The 20987-nt window shown below is 37.2% G+C and overlaps 1 protein-coding gene across 1 annotated transcript in view; it reads left to right on the top strand.

Moving 5' to 3' along the window:
• The first annotated feature begins 470 nt into the window (after positions 1-470).
• Positions 471-20987, top strand: part of GFRAL (GDNF family receptor alpha like) — a 67093-nt gene continuing 46576 nt past the window's right edge. The window contains exons 1-5 of the mRNA XM_061399380.1: positions 471-570; positions 1316-1447; positions 4211-4369; positions 16794-16850; positions 17579-17909. Of these exons, the coding sequence (XP_061255364.1) occupies positions 471-570; positions 1316-1447; positions 4211-4369; positions 16794-16850; positions 17579-17909 (779 nt within the window). The remainder of the gene's footprint in view (positions 571-1315; positions 1448-4210; positions 4370-16793; positions 16851-17578; positions 17910-20987) is intronic.

Here is a 20987-nt window from a genome sequence, read left to right as displayed (position 1 = left end):
CCTAATACTATTATGGCAGAACATTAAAAAAAAAACTTTTTTAATATGGCAAGTTTTATCAACTTGTATAATGAGTGTGGTAATACCATTAAAACCCAATAATTTTTTGGCATATTCAGTAAGAGAAATCCAAAGTGAAAAATAAAAACTATATTCTTTCATGGCTGACTTTATTTCTCCAGCCACTCACAGTGTCTGGTAGTGACCACACAGTAAATGCTCAGACATGCACGGCAGCATGGAGCATCTGAGAAGCTATAAATGCTCAAGGACATCCAGATCGCACATGATGAAGAATATGAGAGTCATGCTATGAGGAACCATTCAAAGGATGAGGCAGAGAAATGACCGGACTGGAATGGTGCATAGGCAGAGTAAGGGGTGTAAAGAATTTACCTGAATAAGATGAAGGCAGACTGACTATCTTGGTCAATTCGCAAGATGAGAATCAATGATCTATGCAAGAGTGAATGTGGGAGAGTGAAATTGAGGCTAGAAAAGGAACCTATCGTGAACCCAAGCTTCCTAGTATGGGTGCCATTGCGGACGGTGGAATTGCTGATGAAACAGGTGATCCAACAGATGAGGAGGACAATATTGATGATAATACTACATGGAAGTGTGTCTGGAACATTTAGGTGGAGGAAACAGCCATCTGTAACTAAAATATTGGAAAATAACAAGATTGCATTAGATATCTGAGAATCATCAATCTTGAGATTTTAGTTAAAACCATAAGTACATGGAGTTGTCCACAAAGAGTATGTAAAATGAGAATGAGAAAAGTCTGAGGACAGAACCTAAGCTACAAATACACTTTAACAGAAAAGTAAGAGGATTCTGGGAAGAAAGCCATGAGCAGAAAATATCAAATGAAGAAGTATCAAGAGGATTAGAAGGGAGGGTTGCCAAAAGAAAAACGTTTCAAGAACAAAGTGACACAAAATTCCCAACGATAAAAGCAGGCAAGATGAAGTCTTCAAACTATTAAGTTCACGTTATGGAGATTATTTGGGGGCATTTTTCAGAACAGTTTCAATGGAGCAATAGTCATAACAATAAATTATGAATTGAGAAATAAATAGGCAGAAATAAAAAAAGAGGGCAAATACATATGCTTTGTTTAAGAATCTTATATAAAAGAAACAAATCTATAGCTGGAGGGGAGGTTAAGATTCATTCTCGTTTTTTTAATGACTTAATCACATTTCCATTGTCAGAATTCTGGTCTTGATCATTAATAACTTAGGCCTGAAGTAAATAACTACCATGTTGTCATATTGCTATTTCTGTTGTCCTCTTGTTGTTATTCAAGCTGTGGGTCTATGCTTGAACAAGTCCGCTTCCCAAACCACAGATTGCACATATTTAAGAGAGCTCTGCCTAAGTGATGCCGACGGTTGTAAACATGCCTGGAGAATAATGGAAGATGCCTGCAATGTGTCAGGTAAAACAAGTTGTTTAAAATGCACTCAAATACCTTCTATTTACTGACGTAAAAAATAGGAATTGGTCATTTTTTTGCACTGCCTTAGAAACTAAGTTTTTCTCTAAACATCTTACTTAAACTTGGTATCAAGTGATTCACCTTCACTTACTTATTAGTGAATTTAGATACTTAAGAATATTCTTTTTAAAAATTATCTATTTTTGGCTGTGCTGGGTCTTTATTGCTGCACACAGGTATTTTCTTGTTGTAGAGCATGGGCTCTAGGCAAGTGGGCTTCAGTGATTGTGGTACACAGACTTAGCTGCTCATGGCATGTGGAATCTTCTCAGACCGGGGACCTGTGTCCCCAGCATCGGCAGGCACATTCTTAACCACTGGACCACCATTACTCCAGAACCTTAATGTGCTGACACTGCAGGCAACTTTTTGCAAGGTTTCAGATTATTCTTTTACTTACTTTACAACGTATAATGTTACACATGCCTCTCATAAACATGGCAACATTTTTTCAAATACAATTTTTTGTTTATATGTTACTATGATGTTTGTGAAAATCAAACACATTATTTGCATGTATGTAACCTGAGTTTTGAGCCTGGTGGGCTGCCATCCGTGGGGTCACACAGAGTTGGACACAACTGAAGTGACTTAGCAGCAGCAGCAGCAACATGAGTTTTATATTCTTTCAACATATATACTATCTTCCATTTCAACTGTGTCAAGAGCAAATTAAAATATATTTTTATTTTTAACTTGTCTTACATTCCAAACATGTGAAGGGAGGCCCAAGGGGTTAGAGAATGTGAAGATTAAAAAAATCACTGTCATTTGTTTAAAAGGAAAAAGAATCCTATCTATGTCAAGTAGCTGAATATATGTTGAATGAGAGCATTATTGTAAGACTCCATTCACTAAAGGTAGATAAAGAGATTATGTAGGGGATAATATCCCAATACTATTAGGACAGAACATTTCAAAAAAAGCTTTTTATAACATGACAAGTTTTATCAACTTGTATAATGAGTGTGATAATACCATAAAAACCCAATAAAATTTTGGCATATTCAGTAAGAGAAATCCAAAGTGAAAAATAAAAACTATATTCTTTCATGGCTCACTTTATTTCTCCAGCCACTTCATAGAAGAATAAATTTTGTACTGCTTGGGACCCTTGTCTATCTGCCTGTTCTCCGTCTACTTTCTGAAGATGTAAGGTGAAGTGTGTTGGATTAAGAGGCAACAATCTATAGTTCTGACAATGTAAAAATTTAATTTACAATCTCCACTATCAGAGCTCCTGTCCAGCCACAAGATCTCAAGGAATTACATAGGATATAGATAAGGAGTGAGATTTCTTCTCTTCCATGCGCTTGAACAGGGTGCATGCGATGCTCAAATGCCAGAGAAAGTTATCTATGGCTATTCAACATTCTCATTCAGGCAGTTCAGTTGCTCAGTCGTGTCCGACTCTTTGTGACTCCGTTGACAGCAGCGCACCAGGCTTCGCTGTCCATCGCCAACTCCCAGAGCTTGCTCAAACCCATGTCCATTGAGTCGGTGATGCCATCCAACCATCTCATCCTCTGTCGTCCCCTTCTCCTCCTGTCTTCAATCTTTCCCAGCACCAGGGTCTTTTCAAATGAGTCAACTCTTTGCATCAGGTAGGCAAAGTATTGGAGTTTTAGCTTCAACATCAGTTCTTCCAATGAATATTCAGGACTGATTTCCTTTAGGATTGACTGGTTGGATGTCCTTGCAGTCCAAGGGACTCTCAAGAGTCTTCTCCAACACCACAGTTTAAAAGTAACATTCTCATTACAGTTCAAGAAAAGAATTTCAAAGGCAAATTTTCTCTAATAGCACAATAATTTTAAGATGATAATAAAGGACACTGACAAAAAAGTCTATTATTTGTTTTGATAATGAAGCTCCTTGGTATATTTTATAAGGTAACTTAAACTATTGCATTCATTGTATCATAAATTATAACACATTTATTGAATTTAGTATACAAATAGCAAATTTGTATAAATATACAAATTTATAGTGAATGGTAAGACTTGCATAATTATACCATGCATGAAGCTGAAATAGAAATATTCTCAAATATACAAATCAATGTACTCAAAAAGTTTTATTCAGGAATAATGAATAAAAGAAAATAGGTAGATGAATAAGGCTTTCTATATTAAAGCAGAGTATGAAATGTTGGTAATTACAAAAGATGCAATAATATTTACTGAGTGTTTTCTAAGTGTCAGGACCATGTCTTTTTATATGATAAATTTAAAGCCACTTGGATGTCTCTTACTATAATCTTGGAATGGCATATAAAATAAAATAGCAGATTAAGATCAAATAGCTAATAAAATTGCTAAACAGACAAAATAGCTAAAATTAGAGAGTATTCTGGTTGCCTCATTTTAAAGGCAACCATAGTTATAGCACAAATTGACATTCTATGTGAGGACAAAGTTCTTTTAAAATACAGAAAGTTTTAGCCTATTTTAGAAAGAAAATACTGGGGGTGAAAACAGTAGGAATATTTTTGTTTTGTTTTGTTTTTTGCTTGAAAAGTCAATTACATGAACATGCTGTAAGTAACCCCAGATAATTTCACTCTAATAATGAATTACTAAAATCAAGATATTAAAAGCTTTGGGTAGGAGGTGCTACCCAAAGGTTTAACATAGTTTGGGTAGGAGGACTCAAAACTTTTATTCAGATTAACATCTAGAATGTTATATGTTTGACTGTGAAATCCAGGCAACACCTGCCAGATGAAGAATTCATCCAGCTGTGACCTAAGTATCCAGTCCTTAGTGGAAAGCAACTTACAATTTAAAGATTGTCTCTGCTTTGATGACCTTTACTGCACTTTTAACAAATTGCTTGGGAAAAAATGCATCAACAAATCAGGTAATACATTGTTATATGAAATGCTTACAGTAACGCAAAAGAAAGTACAATGCCAAAAAGAACCACAGCTATGTAGTTTGATGAATTCTTTTGTTTTTAATGTGGTGATTTGATTAGTTCTTCATGTAATTTAAGGTTCTGTCCAGTGTAGGTCTCAGTAAGTATATGACATATTTCTATAATCACTACCCACAATTTCAAGCTTCATTTGATAATAATTTATTAGAATGATAGATTCACTCATTCAGTACCTTTATTTGTGAGGCTCACTATGGCTTTGTACAAGACTTAAATGATAAAAGATAAATAAGGTACCATTTTTCTTGCTAAAGGAAACAAGACCTCTTGAGAAAGATCAAAGTGTAACCACTTACCTAGCATTGTGCTTGCCTTTGTATGCTGCTGCGAAGTCGCTTCAGTCGTGTCCGACTCTGTGCGACCCCACACGGCAGCCCACCAGGCTTCCGCATCCCTGGGATTCTCCAGGCAAGAACACTGGAGTGGGTTGCCACTTCCTTCTCCAATGCATGAAAGTGAAAAGTGAAAGTGAAGTCGCTCAATCGTGTCTGACTCTTTGCGACCCTATGGACTGCAGCCTACCAGGCTCCTCCGTCCATGGGATTTTCCAGGCAAGAGTACTGGAGTGGGGTGCCATCGCCTTCTCCGTGCCGTTGCATAGGCACATTTAATTAGTTAATATGCATTTATTTACTGCATACTCCAGGTGTCGGCCTGATGGTGAAGTAAAGTGAAGTTGCTCAGTCATGTCCAACTCTTTGCCTACCACGCTCCTCTGTCCATGGGATTTTCCAGGCAAGAATACTGGAGTGGGTTGCCACTTCCTTCTGCAGGGAACCTTCCCGACAGAGGGATGGAACCTGGGTCTCCCGCATTGTAGGCAGAGGCTTTACCATGTGAGCCATCAGGGAAGTCCTGGTGTCATGTGGTGAAATATGTCATATGGTGAAGTAGTGGTATTCAAAATAGTCGGCTCATGAATTGAGAGTATGTGCAGATTTTCCAAGGGATGCATGGGATCCAGTAATCCGAAAGTCATCAGCTTCTAGATCCTCAATGTCTCTATGTACACTCCCCCAGAAGTGGTTAGGAATGCACCTGCTATCAGAGAATTCTCACCTTTTCTTTTTCAGAATCACCCTTCCCCCACTTATAAGAGAGAGGTTTATCTCTCATCTGTCTTAAATGGTCACATAGCCCAACCTCTCCAATTTTTCATAGTAAATTTACTAGACAGTTTCCTGTTCCATCATTTTGCCTTTTCCAAAGTTTCATATAAATGAAATTATATAACATGTAGGTGTTTGAGCCAGTTTTCTTTTATTTAGAATTATCCATTTGTGATTCACCAAAAAATTGTCCTCTTTTTTGAGGAGTAGTATCCCATTATATGGTTATTCCTTGAATTGATTATCCATTCACCACTGAAAGTCACTGGCATTGTTTCCAGATTTGTAGAGATTATAAACCTGCTGTAAATATTCACCCACAATATTTGTACAAATATGTTATTTCTCCTCAGTAAAAAATTATTGGGTCATATAATAAAGCGTATGTTTAACTTTATAAGAAACTTTCACACTATATTTCATATTTGAAGTAACCATAAATGTATGAAAGTTCTGGTTGCTCCACATTCAGGCCAGGACTTGATTTCTGTGTTTTGCTTTTTTTTTTTTTTTGACATTTCAAAACATGTTTAATAGTATCACATTGGGATTTTAATTTACACTTAAATAATAATAATGTTGACCATATTTTCATGTGCTTATGTGCCAAAGAAATATATTATGTGGCTTCAAAATTATGTGGCTTAGGTTTTCCATTTTAGGTGTATGATACGTTTTCAGTCAATTTTCATAAGTGATGCAAGTTAACACTCAGATGTGTTCTATTGCCATATGGATATCTAATTGTTCCATCACGTTTGTTGAAGATAGTTTCAGTTTCAGTTTTCTCAAAAGATCACTGGGCTGTATACTAGTGGCTGTCGTCCCAGTTTTTCCAATCTGTCCCAGTGATGTATGTATTTTATACTTTTGCCAATGCTCCACAGTCTAATTTATTGCAGTTTCATGAGATGTCTTGAAAGCAAGTTGTGTAATTCCTATCATTTTTTTTTCTTTTAAATAATTTAATTTGAAAGATATTTGTTGGATTTCTGTTGAGTTTTTATTTTTGTTTGCATTTTACTCTTTATTGTAGTTTCTGTCTCTCTAAGTTGTTCTTAATATTCCCAAATTGTCCTTTAAACATCTAGAAGGAGTTAAGATGATGTCATTTTCTTGTTTGCTGCTGCTGCTAAGTCGCTTCAGTCGTGTCCGACTCCGTGCGACCCCATAGATGGCAGCCCACCAGGCTCCCCCGTCCCTGGGATTCTCCAGGCAAGAACGCTGGAGTGGGTTGCCATTTCCTTCTCCAATGCAGGAAAGTGAAAAGTGAAAGTGAAGTCGCTCAGTCATGTCTGACCCTCAGCAACCCCATAGACTGCAGCCTACCAGGCTCCTCTGTCCATGGGATTTTCCAGGCAAGAGTACTGGAGTGGGGTGCCATTGCCTTCTCCCATTTTCTTGTTTAGGTACCAGAAATTCATGTCCTTTTCTCCCTCTTTTTGTCTCTATCTCTATTTCCCTCTCTCTATTTTTACTCTCAATTTCTCTCTCAGTTTTGTTCTACATTATTTTGTTGTTGTTGCATTTGATGTGACTTGAAATTATTGATTTGACTCATCTCTCTTGGTTTCTTAAGATGAAATCTTATATCACTGATTTGAGATTTCTTTTCCTATTTAAACATCTCATTACATAAATTTCCTTCCAAGTGGTGTTTTAGTTACATCCTCTAATTTTAAATTAAATAAAAATGTGTTTTCATTTTTATTAAGTTCAAAATATTTTCTTATTTTACTGCTGACTTCATTTTTGATTCAAAAGTTATTCATAATACCATTTTTTAGTTTCCAAATATTTGAATATTCCTTAGATATCTTTGTTATTCAACTCTAATTCCAATAGCATTATAAAATATATTTTATATGATGTCAATTCTTAATTAAACTGATAATTGCTAAATATCACCTATACAATGTGATAAACATGAGATGATACTTACTTGAGGTTATAGAGAAGAAATAATGGTTCTCTGGTGGCTCAGACAGTAAAGCGTCTGCCTGCAATGCAGGGGACCTGGGTTCTATCCCTGGGCTGGGAAAATCCCCTGGAAAAGGAAATGGCAATCCACTCCAGTATTTTTGCCTGGAAAATCCCATGGATGGAAGAGCCTGGTAGGCTACAGTCCATCGGGTTGCAAAGAGTCAAACACGACTGAGCAACTTCATCTGAATTTTTTTTTTTTTTTTTGAATGGTGTCTCAGAAGCCTTCAAAGAAGAAATGACAGACTTGGGCCTTTTAGGGTGAATTGGACTTCTTGGGCAGATGAAATAAAATGATATTCCAGATGGAGGAAACAGAATGAAGCAGGAGATATTGAGAAGAAACACATTCCTGATTAGGCTGGATTGTAGAACAGAGGAGTCAGGAGATGATACTGGAAAGAAATCAGACTTTTGAGGAACTACTAATGCATTTTGAACAGAAGAATCTGGAATTCATATTTTTCAGGACTCCACTGGGGGTGGTTTAAAGGATGGAATGGAGGCAGGGTAAGATACAGGCCAAGGATAAGAGCCAACAGAATAATTTGGGAGAGATGTGACGCGTGCCTAAACTTCTGCACTGGTGCTGAGGACTCCATGGAGAAGAGACGCTTAAGAAATGCTTATGACTCATAATCAGTGGGAATTGGCTACCACCAGATATGAGGAGTGGGGAACGTTATTAAATGTGTGATACAAGTTGCTGGCTTGGGACAAGGGTATCACTCTATGTGGAGACAGGACTGAAAGACGACAGTGGTGAATTATATTTGGAGAGTTTCCATGGGGGTGGCACACTTTGGCACATTTGTGTTAGAAATGTCAGCACTTTGCTTTACATTTCACATGATGAATATATAGTTTAGAAAAAGCAATGATAGGGCATTTGGCAGGCATTTGGAAACATGCATCTTGCATTGAGTACAAGCAAGATTTGTGAGTCAGTGGTTTGTAAGAAACAGATACAAGCATGCAGGAGGATAAGACTGGCCAGAAAAAGATGTGAAGTGAGAATATAAGTATTTTTATAATACTTTCATGACCTAGTTGAAGAAATCATAAGGAAGATTTTAAAGACAGAAAAAAAAACCCCACAGGAAGAATTTTCAAGCCAATGACAGAGAAAGACATAGAGAAAATAATCAACAGTAAATGCACAGAAGTAAATAAGATAAAGAATAAAATGACATTAGTTACCTAATGAATAGGCCTTTTCTAGTTTTAGACTGAAGTAGGCTGAAACAAAAGCATATAGAAATATTGAAATTATTTATTGACTTTTGTTTCAAGATGGTAGGACTAGTTCATTTATATCTCAATAACCATTTCTATCAGACCAAGATGCAACAAAATATAGATACCAAAATATAGGTACATACAAATTTAGAGCATTTAAGTTGAAATCAGTCCCCATTTTTGAACCATTTTTTCCACAATAGATACTTAATAAATGCTACCCTGGGGTAATATTGATAAGGCAGGGGTACAGAAACCCTGCACAGAAGACCAGAATGATCTTACAAATGCACTTCATGACAGACCTGCTCTGACTGTGGTCTTTACACAGAGTATTAGCTGCTTGCTTATAATTCAGCTTAGATTGAAAAAGGAAGTGACATTTGAAATCTTGTCATGTCAACTGCAGCATCTTCCACCAACTCTTTCATCATCACTCCATCAGGATATGATCTTTCTCTCTCTCCCCCTCATTTGCATTCCCAAAATATTTCTCAACATATAGCAGACATGTACTTTTCTATTCTTTATTATAGATTATAAGCTTATTGAGCAAATCAGTTTTTATATTTTTTCTTTTTTTTCTTAATATGACAAATATTCAACACAGTGCCTGACATCTAGCAACTGATCAATAAATATATAATTAATTTGTAAACATATTTTGAGCACCTAAATCATGTATTCATTCATAAAATTTACTAATTATTCAGTTAATAGGTGTAGATACTAAGCACTGGAAGAGGGATATAAAGATCAATTAAGAGACTCCCTGCTCTTGGTTACCTTAAAACATAGCAAAGTAAAATTGACATTTAGCCTGATTATTTCATTTAGCCTAGACTAATTATTTCAAAATATATAATTACCAATATAATGGAACAAATTATGTGCAGATGGCATTAATTCATATATATCCCATCCATGCAAGTCTGCATATGCTGTCTAAAAGGGGTAGGAGAGATGGTTTGTGTTCCAGCAGAGAAATCTCACTTAAATAATTACAACAATTCATGTGAGTTGTTATTTGATAAATGTGTAAAACTCTACCGCAGTGTGTGTTTCAAAACACATGCAGTAAAGAGGCTGTACTCTGAACAGTGCTTCTAAGAACGTCCTGGAGGTTTTTAAGTAAACATTTTCATATTATGAAGTTGATTATATTATCTTTAACTTGCATGCATGTGTGCGTGCTAAGTTGCTTCAGTCGTGTCCAACTCGGCGTGACCCTATGTACTGTCGGGGCAAGAAAGTGTTCATTGTGGAGGTCCACATAAGAAGGACCTCAAAGGGAGATGAGACATTTTAGAGATAGATGGTATACTACTGAAACCTTAGGGCAAGTAAGGATTCTTACACTGAGGTGGTTTTTATCTGCTTCCTATAAAGTTTATGTAATTATGGATTTATTGGAATTCTCTAGTAGAACATACATTCTCTATGAGGGATATAACTTCCAGGGGGTGGAAATTGGTTCTTGGGGGTGGGCAGAAAACTTCTTACATGTATAAAGTGCAGATATATATACTGCCCCTGAATAGATACACAATAAATCTGTGGAATTAAAAATTCATGAGTGGGCAAGAGAATTAGGAAAAACACTGTCTAAAAAAAAAAAAAGGCTTCTTAAAGGGGAAATAATGAAAACTGCGGAGAAACACTTCAGTATAGGTATATTTCTAGGAGGAAACAGAAATATACAAAGGTTATACAAAGAGAAATAATGGATGGTAGCTCAGACAGTAAAGAATTTGCCTATAATATGGGAGACCCAGGTTCAATCCCTGGGCTGAGATCTCCTGGAGAAGGAAACTGCAACCCACTCCAGTATTCTTGCTTGGAAAACCCCATGGACAGAGGAGCCTGAAGGGCTACAGTCCATGGGGTCATGTAGAGTCAGACATGACAGAGAGATTAACACTTTAGCTTTTCCTAAGCATTGTAAGTTACAATGATTTCTACCAATCATCATCAAATGTAATGAAAAGACAGAAGGAAATCATGAGGATGAAATAGCAAAAGAAATTGAGCATTACCATTATGCTTTGTTATATAAACTATAAATAAGCAATATTTTTATTTCAATTTTTTAAAAAATAAAAGTCATTTGTAATAGTTTTCTTGAAATAATGTCTTTGGTGGTTTTTGAAAAACAGTCAAATATTTATAAAATATGTTTATGGACTTTTTAGGAAACATTAAGAGGGTTTTAAATGAGCTTATTTAAATTTAAACTAAATGAGCCTTCTTTAATTTTAGTCATTTTTAAAAATAGAGAAGAATCAGCACGGTCCTCAAATTTGGCTTCACACTCAAACATCACAGAGTGGCTCCATGAGAAAGAGACATCATTAACAACAGAAAAAAAGAGAGACTGCATCCTGGCAGCGCGTAACTGCCAGGAATCTGAACATTGTGCTCTTTTGTATAAGAGTTTCAAGAAAACCTGCAGGAGGGAATCAGAACAATGCAAGACCCTTGATGGAAGCTACCTCTGTGCAGTGTTGAGAGAAGGTCTGCAAGAAACAATCTTGTGGAATTGTCAGTGCAGTGACCCTTTGAAAGCAGAGTGCACTGAAATTTGGAAAAGCTTGTCTGAAGACATTTGCATAAAGGATGCTCAAACAAATCCAGTTCCATCCTTCATTGAAGACAATGAAAAGGAACTCAACCTGGGCATTGTTTCAGGTCAGTATGTAAGGGAAGAATTTTAGAATCTTAAATATAATCACAAGTACCAACTGACTACAGAATAATTTCTGTCCCAGCTCTCTCATTTCTGCCTGTGTTTCTCCCAGAAAGTGAACATTTAAAAAATATATATATTACTATGACTATGTCTAAAAGGGATTATGAAGAAAGATGGAAATGCCAAAATGTTTTAAAATAATGTGTTTTATTCATCCATTCATTGAACAAATACTTATAAGACAGTGAAAATGTGCTAAGTCCTAAGTCTGGTTGATTAAAAAAAATGATGCAATAATAATAACACTGCCCTTTATTTTAAAAACTTATTGTTTTTAAGGGATTTAAAAATTAAAGAAATAGATAATATAGTAAGGGATGATTATTTATTTATATAACAGATATTTCTTTGGTGCCTACCATGTCCTTGGCTGTGTTCTAAGACCTGGGGAAAAAGCAGTTAACAAAGCAAACAAAAATCACACACACACAAATCATTGTTCTCTAGGACCTTATATTCTTAACTGAGGAGTGTCTCGGTTAGTTTCTTTGGAAACAGACACTGAGACAGAAGTTTGCATACAAAATAGTACTAGGCTGGGGGCTCAGGAACAAAATCTAGGATGAAGTGGGAAAAGCAGGATTAGGGGGTGGGGCAAATTGAAATGCAAGGCAATGACCACAGCAAGCTGAGTTGACTCCAAAAGAAGTTTAGCCCTGGAATGGCCCTTTAGAGATGCTGCCTCTTTGAGCCCCTCAAATGGACTAGTCCTTACATAGGAGCTGTCCCCTGGAAAAGTCTGTCCCCCTGGGTGTGGCAACTCCCTTTGGATGGGGCACTGCTGGACAAAGACCCGCGGTTGCGGAAGTGAGGACCAAGATCACCAAAGCGGGGATCTTAGTAGCAGGCTGTTCAGTTCAGTTTAGTTCAGTCGCTCAGTCATGTCTGACTCTTTGCAACCCCATGGACTGTAGCACGCCAGGCCTCCCTGTCCATCACCAACTCCCAGAGCCCACCCAAACTCATGTCCATCAAGTCGGTGATGCCATCCAACCATCTCATCCTCTGTCGTCCCCTTCTCCTCCTGCCCTCAATCTTTCCCAGCATCAGGGTCTTTTCAAATGAGTCAGCTCTTCCCATCAGATGGCCACAGTACTGGAGTTTTAGCTTCAACATCAGTCCTTCCAATGAACACCCAGGACTGATCTCCTTTAGGATGGACTGGTTGGATCTCCTTGGGACTCACAAGAGTCTTCTCCAACACCACAGTTCAAAAGCATCAGTAAGAGCCTATTAAGAAGATAAAGATTTGGAGGGTATATTTTAAATGGTATGACAGAATGAGTACTACCAAAGGGGAAATATGGTGGGATGGGGCCATAAATTAGGAGCTTGGGATTAACATAAACACACACTACTATATATAAAATAAGTAACCAACAAGGACCTACTGTGTAGCACAGGAAACTCTACCCCAAATTCTGTAATAATCTATGTGGAAGAAGAACCTGGAAAAGAATGACTATGTGTAAATGTATAACTGAATCACTTTGCTGTACACCTGAAACAAATACAACATTGTAAATTAACTGTACTCCAATAAAATATAAAACATAAATTAAATTAAAAAATAAAAATAAACAGTATGAATGCTAAGGAGGAAAATAATACAGATAGGGGAGAAAGGAAGTCTGAGTGGGTGGTTTGTAATTTTAATACGATGGCCAGGAAGTCGTTCTGAAGAAGTTAATGTTTGAGTAAAGATAGAAAGAGGCAAGGGATGAGTCATGTGGGTATTTGGGGAAAGAGAACTTTGGGAAGCAGAAATAGCTCAAGGTGAGCTGGGAATGGTCTTGACGAAGAGCAAAGATGACACTAGGGGTAGAGATGAGAGAGCAGGGGATGAGATGCAGGAGATGAGACCAGAAATAAAATAGGGCCAGGATGGTGAAGGGCTTTGTAGGTCATTTCAAAATCTTTGGCTCTTACTCTAAGTGATCCAGGAAACCATTGAGGGGTTTGAGCCACAGTAGTGCCGTGGTCTGAGGTATATCTTTAAGAGGAAAACTCTGGATTTTGTGTTGACAATTGACTGAAGAGAAGCAAATGCCCAAGTAGGAAGACTGATTAGGAAGTTTATATAATGATGCAGCAAAAAGATGATGGGTCTTGGAACAGTGTGGACAGCTGTCAGATTCTTAGTATGCTTGATATGAGTGGATCACATGGGGCTGCAACAACAAAAGAGAATCAATATTTATTCCAAGGCTTTTGTCCTGAGTAATTAGAAAGGATGTGGTTGCCATTATTTTCATTGACTAACATGGAACAACTGTAGGAAGAAGAGGTTTTGGGAGTGGGACAGAGGAGAGGTCAGGAGTCAGTCTGGGATGTGGTAAGTATGAAATGTTTATTAGATACCCAAGTGGAGATATCAAATAGACAGTTCTCAGTATGGAACTGTAGCCTAAAATGCTTTGCATGACACATAGAAATGAGATCTGTGCAGCAGGTATAAATCAGGAGGTCATTCACTGGTGGATGGCAAATGGGATCATGGCAGTAGATGAGGTCAACATAGAAATGCATGGTTTCTTGGACTAGAGAAGTAGAAGGGTGAGAAGATAGCAGAGTCTGCATATATTTCAATATTAGTGGATCAAGAAGAGGGAACACTGTGTTTTTAAATTACAGTATAGTTGCTTTACAATGGTGTGTTAGTTTCTGCTGTACAATGAAATCAGTCACATGTGTGGGTGTGTGTGTTTGTGTATCTCCCTTCCCTCTTGGACCTCTCTCGCACCTATCAACCCCATCCCATCCATCTAGGTCACCACAGAACACCAAGCTAAGCTCCCCAAGCTAAGTAGCAGCTTCCCGCCAGCCACCTATTTTACACATGTCAATGCACACACATCAGTCCCAATCTCTCCGTTTATCCCTCTTTGCTCCATGTCCACATAGCTGTTCTCTATGTCTGTGTCTCTATTCCTACCTTGAAAAATGGGTTCATCTGTATCATTTTTCTAGAGTCCACATATATGCGTTAATACACAATATTTCTGTTTCTCTTTCCATCTTACTTCACTCTACATGACAGACTCTAGTCCATCCACATGTCTACAGATGGCCCAATTTTTATCTTGTTTAATGGCTGAGTAATATTCCATTGTATATATGTACAATCACAATGAAGAACAGTATGGAGGCTCCTTAAGAAACTAAAAATAGAGCTACCATATGACAAAAATCCCACTTCTGGGCATATACCCTGAGAAAACCATAGTTCAAAAAGACACATGCACCCCAGTGTTCATTGCAACACCATTTACGATAGCCAGGACATGTAAGAAAGCTAAATGTCCATCAACAGATGAATGGATAAAGATGTGGTATGTATAAACACTGTGCTTTATTTGATATGTATGATCACACAACAGAGATGTAGTTCTGGTGGGCCCATGCTTCTCTGTGTTCCCATGACATACTGCTCTTTAGCTCCTTTTCAGCAATTAAGCTACAGTTTAAAATATTCTCCAGAAAAAAAATGTGAATATACCTATGTGTGCACTATATGAAATTAGAATTTAATGTGCAAACAATTTATTATAGTGCATTACTCGTATTACATAAAATAATATGGATCCAAGATAGAATTTGTTTCCTCATGATAAAATAATTGTTTTTGTAAGAATTGCTAGTATTTTGAGTGGATTAGTCCACTTGGGCTGCCCTAGTAAAATACCAGAGGTTGGATGGCTTGAACAACAGAAATGTATTTCCTCATCATTCTGGAGACTGGAAGTTCCAGATCAAAGTCCAGCAGGGTCAGTTTCTGGTGAGCGCTCTCTTTCTGGCTTGCAAATTTCTTGGTTTCTTGCCAGGTCCTTACAGGACATTCCCATGGGGTATACACGTGGCCAGGGAAGAGTGAGGAAATTTGCTAATGTCTCTTTTTATGAGAACACTAATCCTACCAGATCAGGGCCCTACATTTAGGACATCATTTCATCTTAATTACTTCCCTAGAGACACCATCTCCCAATACAGTTATATCAGGATTTAGGGCTTCAACTTATGAATCTTGGAAGCAAACAAAATTTAGTTCATAACAATAAGTGAATTCAGTGTTTATTTATATTTTAATGATAGTTTCTTGAATATGTTTTAAACAGTGGCACAGTCATACTAAACAGTGCCAAAGCACAGCTATTAACCTATCATAGAAAGTCTAGCTAGCCTAGACTTTTGTATCTGTTAAAAAAGCTATGAGATTCTTAGAAATTTGCTTATTGGGATTTCATTCAATATGGAACAGAAGAAGGAACTTCTCTGAAGCATAGGAAGGTGGGTTCCTGAAGAGACAGTGATTCTTTAGCTGAGACGTAGCCAGTAGAGATATGAAAACCATGTATGATGAGAACAGATGGAACAAGGCAAAGAGTCTGGAAAGTCTGACACCCTTGGGGGTAAAAAGAATTGTTTTATGATTGTACCATCATATATGTGCATAGATGGGCAGGCAGGGAGCTTGGACAGACAACTCAAGTCGGGACAAGTTGAATTAAGAGACACATGCCATAGCAGAAATCAATCTCCTGATCAATAACCTGTAATGGAAGCCAATATCTTAATCAACAGCCAGCAGCAAAAAATGAATTTTCATTTTAAAATAAAAATCTGATCATAGTCTTCCCCTATCACTTTATGCCTATGTCTGTTACTTCTATTTTATTTTGATATCATTTTTATGTCTCCATTTCCTATATAAGTCTTGACAACAGGAACTGAAAATTTGTCTTCAATATGGCACCTGGTACATAGTGGGAATTTGACCAATGCTTCCTGAATGAAAGATTTTTAGAATTAGATGGTCATCAACCTCTCCAATTCTATAATTATAATTCCTAAAAACTCTGGGAAGCTAAGACAGTCAGAGGTGGAAATAGTCTTTAAATTGTCTTTCAATCTAATTAAGACCTTACTGGGGAGAGCTTTTTTGGTTCAGACAATATTTCTTCTGTTCTTTCTCCCCAGACAGACTCTCTGTTTACTTCTCTGCACATGGCCTAGTCATTAGCATTTGTTTAAATTTTCGAGTAACTGAATACTCAGAGCAGAGCTGTTTAACTGACTTGAATGATGTTACAGTGGTTTATTTTTCTTCATATGTACCTCACTAATTCTGTGTACCAAGGTTAAATAAGGGTTACATGAGCTTATATGTATTTTTATCGGAGTACACATTGACAAATGTTGTCTACATTCTCCTATTAAATTTAGAAAATTGTTCACTAATAAAATAGTCTCTTTCTTTTCCTTCTAGATAACATAAAAGAGGATAATAAATACAAGTGGAATCTAACTACTCTTTCCTATCACGGTAATGTTTATAAATAGTCATTTTGATTTGCATTGTGAATACTGGACAATATAACTTAAAATGTAGTTACTAGGCTTCTTCAAGATATGTCATTACAAAAAGAGTCATGTGAACTTTAATTGTTCTAATACTAGAAAATGCAACAAATCATTGCATTTCTTCCACTAATATTTCAAAGCATCTATCTTGCTTATCTATCATTTATTTACAGTTATGGGGAGAAATACTTACAATTAAAAACAAAGACTAGATCCAAAATGTGAACATTTTTACACGTTGGAATAGCTACATGGAAACGTTAGTCACTATTTCTCCTTCAAATAAAAAGTTCAATAGAACAAGGATCATTTTGATTTGAGCCACTGAACACACCATCAGCTAGATTCAAATCCAATTTCTAAAGATGTATTGTTTGCATGTGATAAACTTGGGCTCAAGGATTTTTTCCTGCAGTTCAGTTTTGGTCCTATACACTCCCCACCACTTCTGGATCATAATACATGTCCAGTGTAGATGAAAGATGGTTCAAGTAACCCACTGCTCAGGACCAGTAAGTTTATTCCAACTCTGAAAAAAAAAGTAAACAAAATAAACAGGACTACTTGCCAAAAGCAATGTATGGGCACATTGTTGTATTTTGCTCACGGATTTCTCGTGGTGTTATGCAGATTCTGTATGCACAGCTCTCTGTTTACTTTTCCACAACCTGGACATACCCTTCCTTCTAGGAGGCAGAGGGGTTCAGTCCTGCCTGGAAGTGGCAGAGGTTTGCATTGGGGATGCACTCTGCAATGCCCAGCTGGCCCTTTACCTGAAAGCTTGCTCAGCGGATGGAAAGCTGTGTGATGTGAAACACTGCCAAGCAGCCATCCGCTTCTTCTATCAAAATATGCCGTTTAACATTGCCCAGATGTTGGCTTTCTGTGACTGTGCTCCCGCTGATGAGCCTTGTCAACAGTCCAGAGAAGCACTCCACAGCAGGCCATGTGCAGTGAACAGAGTTCCAACCCCCACCTGCCTCGATGTAATTCACAGCTGCCAAGATGATGAATTATGCAGGTGAGTAAAAACACGTGTACCCTGCTTTCTGATTTGGCACCTTATTTGTTACACTTCAGCCCCAACACTTGATCTCATTCCATTAGCTAGAGTTCCCACCATCATCCAACATGACGTAAACAAAGCCACAGAATTTGTAGTTTTGAATCTCTGGGACATGTGTAGTATTCTTTTGGAGACTCAAATGCATAATATGTTTTGGAAATTGAAAAAAAATCATTATGTCAGGATTGGGTAATCATGAAATAGCATTATTAATAAAATTACAGATTCAAGTGAGACTCATGAATTGCTTAATAGACCTGGTTTATGTGTCAGTTTTATTATTGGCTTTGGGGGTATGATTATATAAGGCTGATAACCTCTCAGGATTCTGATGAGGTGACTCTTCAAACTCCACAATAAATCTTTTGTGTTTTGGGATGGAGTTGAGGGAGGAGCTAAAGTTCGGATTCCCTCGCACACATGTGTCATAAGGTCAGTAATGCACCCCTTCCCCTCTTCCCAACCTCTCACCCTGGATTCTCAGGGCAGTAATGTTAGTCATTTACTTGTTTATTCAAAAAGCAATTACCAGCCATCTAGTACTATTTTACGCATCTGGTTACAAGATACAAAATGCTTGCCCTGTGGAATGTATTCAGTAGGTGTAGATAGAAAATAAATAGGAAAAGTGTGTATTTTTCACGCAGTTGTAAATGGGCTTCCCTGGTGCCTAAGATGGTAAAGAATGTGCCTGCACCGCAGGAGATCTCAGTTCAATCCTTGGGTCAGGGAGCTGCTCTGGAGAAGAGAATGGCTACCCACTCCAGTTTTCTTGCCTGGAGCATTCCATGGACAGAGGAGCCTGGTGGGAAATTAATGGGGTCACAAAGAGTTGGACACAGCTGAGTGACTAACAGTCTTATATTGTATGATGATGAGTACTCTGGAGATTCACAAGCGCACACATATGCATGTATAATAAGGGGAGTGTGAAAGGCAGAAAGAATAAAAGAATTGCAGTGTCAGTGGGATGGCCCCAGGAGAGACATTTTACGGGAGCTGAAGAAGCGAGAAAATGAGCTTCTCTCAGTGAGTTTCAGAAATGAGAGATCCCAGACAAAAGGATGAGCCAGCGCCGGGGAAAAAATGAACGTGGCAGGCTCTCATGCAAGGAGGAGAGCGTGTACAAGGCGGAGAGGAACAGGAGATAGGATTTACTCTGAGAAAGCAGAGCGATGTTGAGGGATTTTGAGCAGAGGTGTGAATGATCTGCCCAACTTATTAAAATTTCCACTCCGGCTGCTAGTGAAAGCTAGACTTTACCTTTGCAGGTAACTCCTCCTGGGAATCATAAATTGAATCCGACACCCTGACTTTCTCTTTTCCTCACTGTGGTCTTCGATAAACACATTTCCTTAAAAATTCAAGGCAAATTGATGTTTGGTGTGGTAAGAAAGCCACAGTGAAGCGGACCTCTTTGGAAATGAGTAAGAAGATGGAGGAAAGAATAAAATCAAAACTATCTGTAACATTGGTGTTACCACGTTAAAGGAGCTTCCTTTAAAAACCATCATTCAGCTGTATAATTATGGGATGAATCTTCTGCTTCCCAGGATAATCATCCCAAGATAATTTATACTCGTTGGCTTGCCCAGTACTTCCTATCAGGGACAGTATTGTTTAATTGTCTTCAAATGAATAAAACTCCATATATAGTGAATTCATTCAAAGATCAAAGTAAACATTTAGTGTGGAGGAGGGGCTCGGTGTGACAGCTCAAGGAGGAATTTGTCACTTTGGTCACCTGCTTGAACCAGTGAAAAACGAGATTTAATGACATCATTTCCTAAAGGGCTGGTTCTTGGTAAAGTGCTTTCCTTCAACTTTAACTCTCCTCACAACTTCACTGTCAGTCATTCCAGCTTGCAAAGTAACTCCAGGTCTTGCAAATATTTGTCAAAAAAGACAACTACTTCCTCATAATGCACATTCTATAAGATAAAGGGTGAAGATCTCAGCAAAATGCTTGTTTTTTTTTTTTCCTTCAACTTACCATAGAGAATGCCAAAATTCTTAAGAAAGTTTTGTTTGAGGATCTTTTCCTATAGATGTTTATCAGTTAAAGTTTACTAATTATTTCTCTTCAGATAATACTAAAATTAATAGCAAAAACTATTTTTATAATGCAGTTTACATTTTTCAAACTAATTTAAAGCTCAAAAATTCTTATTAAGTGAACTATTGTATTTCATTGATTCAAAGATGCAGACTTTTTGCACCTTTTAATTCCCCTAATGTGTTTGGAATTAGTCTTAAGCTCAATGACAAAAAAATAAATAAATAAATAAAATGCATTTAATGAAAACAATAACTTAATTTCCAAAAAGTGATTTTAGGTGTAATAAAATAATGGTATCACATACAATCAAGAAAAATGTTAAAAATGTTTGCTTACACTAATATTCTCATAGAATATTACTATCTATCATACATATATCTACACTAACAGTGAAACCAAATAACATTTTAACCAGCTAGGGAACACTTTTTTTTTTAAGTAATCCATGTAAAAATGCCAGATGTCTCCATGGTGGGTACCCAGCTTTACCTGATTCCAGTGCCAAGGCACTGAATATTCTACCTTATTACCTTGGAGTGATTTGTACTCAATTTTCTAAGCATGACTTAACTGAGCTTCCCTATAAAATAAAATATTTTAATGAGAGTGATGGAGTCTGCTGCTATACACCTTTGAGAAGCTCTGTGATGGATTCTGAAACATACACTCTTGCATGCACCTCACCTTGGCATCAACACTTTCTCAGATTAACTGGTACAGAGTTGATACTTTTCCTCTACAAGGAATCCTGGATTTCATGACCTCTCCAAAGTGCGTAGTGCAGGGTCTAGAACATGATGGACACATGTACACCCCTGGTTGATTCATGTCAATGTATGGCAAAAACCACTACAATATTGTAAAGTAATTAGCTTCCGATTAAAATAAATTAATTTTTAAAATGTCACCTCATTTCCCTCCATTTTAAAGTGTCTTGTATTAATGTGTATAATGCTTTAATATACAGATACATG

Source organism: Bos javanicus, chromosome 23 (assembly GCF_032452875.1).
Source record: "Bos javanicus breed banteng chromosome 23, ARS-OSU_banteng_1.0, whole genome shotgun sequence".
Classification (NCBI taxonomy): Eukaryota; Metazoa; Chordata; class Mammalia; order Artiodactyla; family Bovidae; genus Bos; species Bos javanicus.
This window is presented reverse-complemented; position numbering and strand designations above follow the sequence as displayed.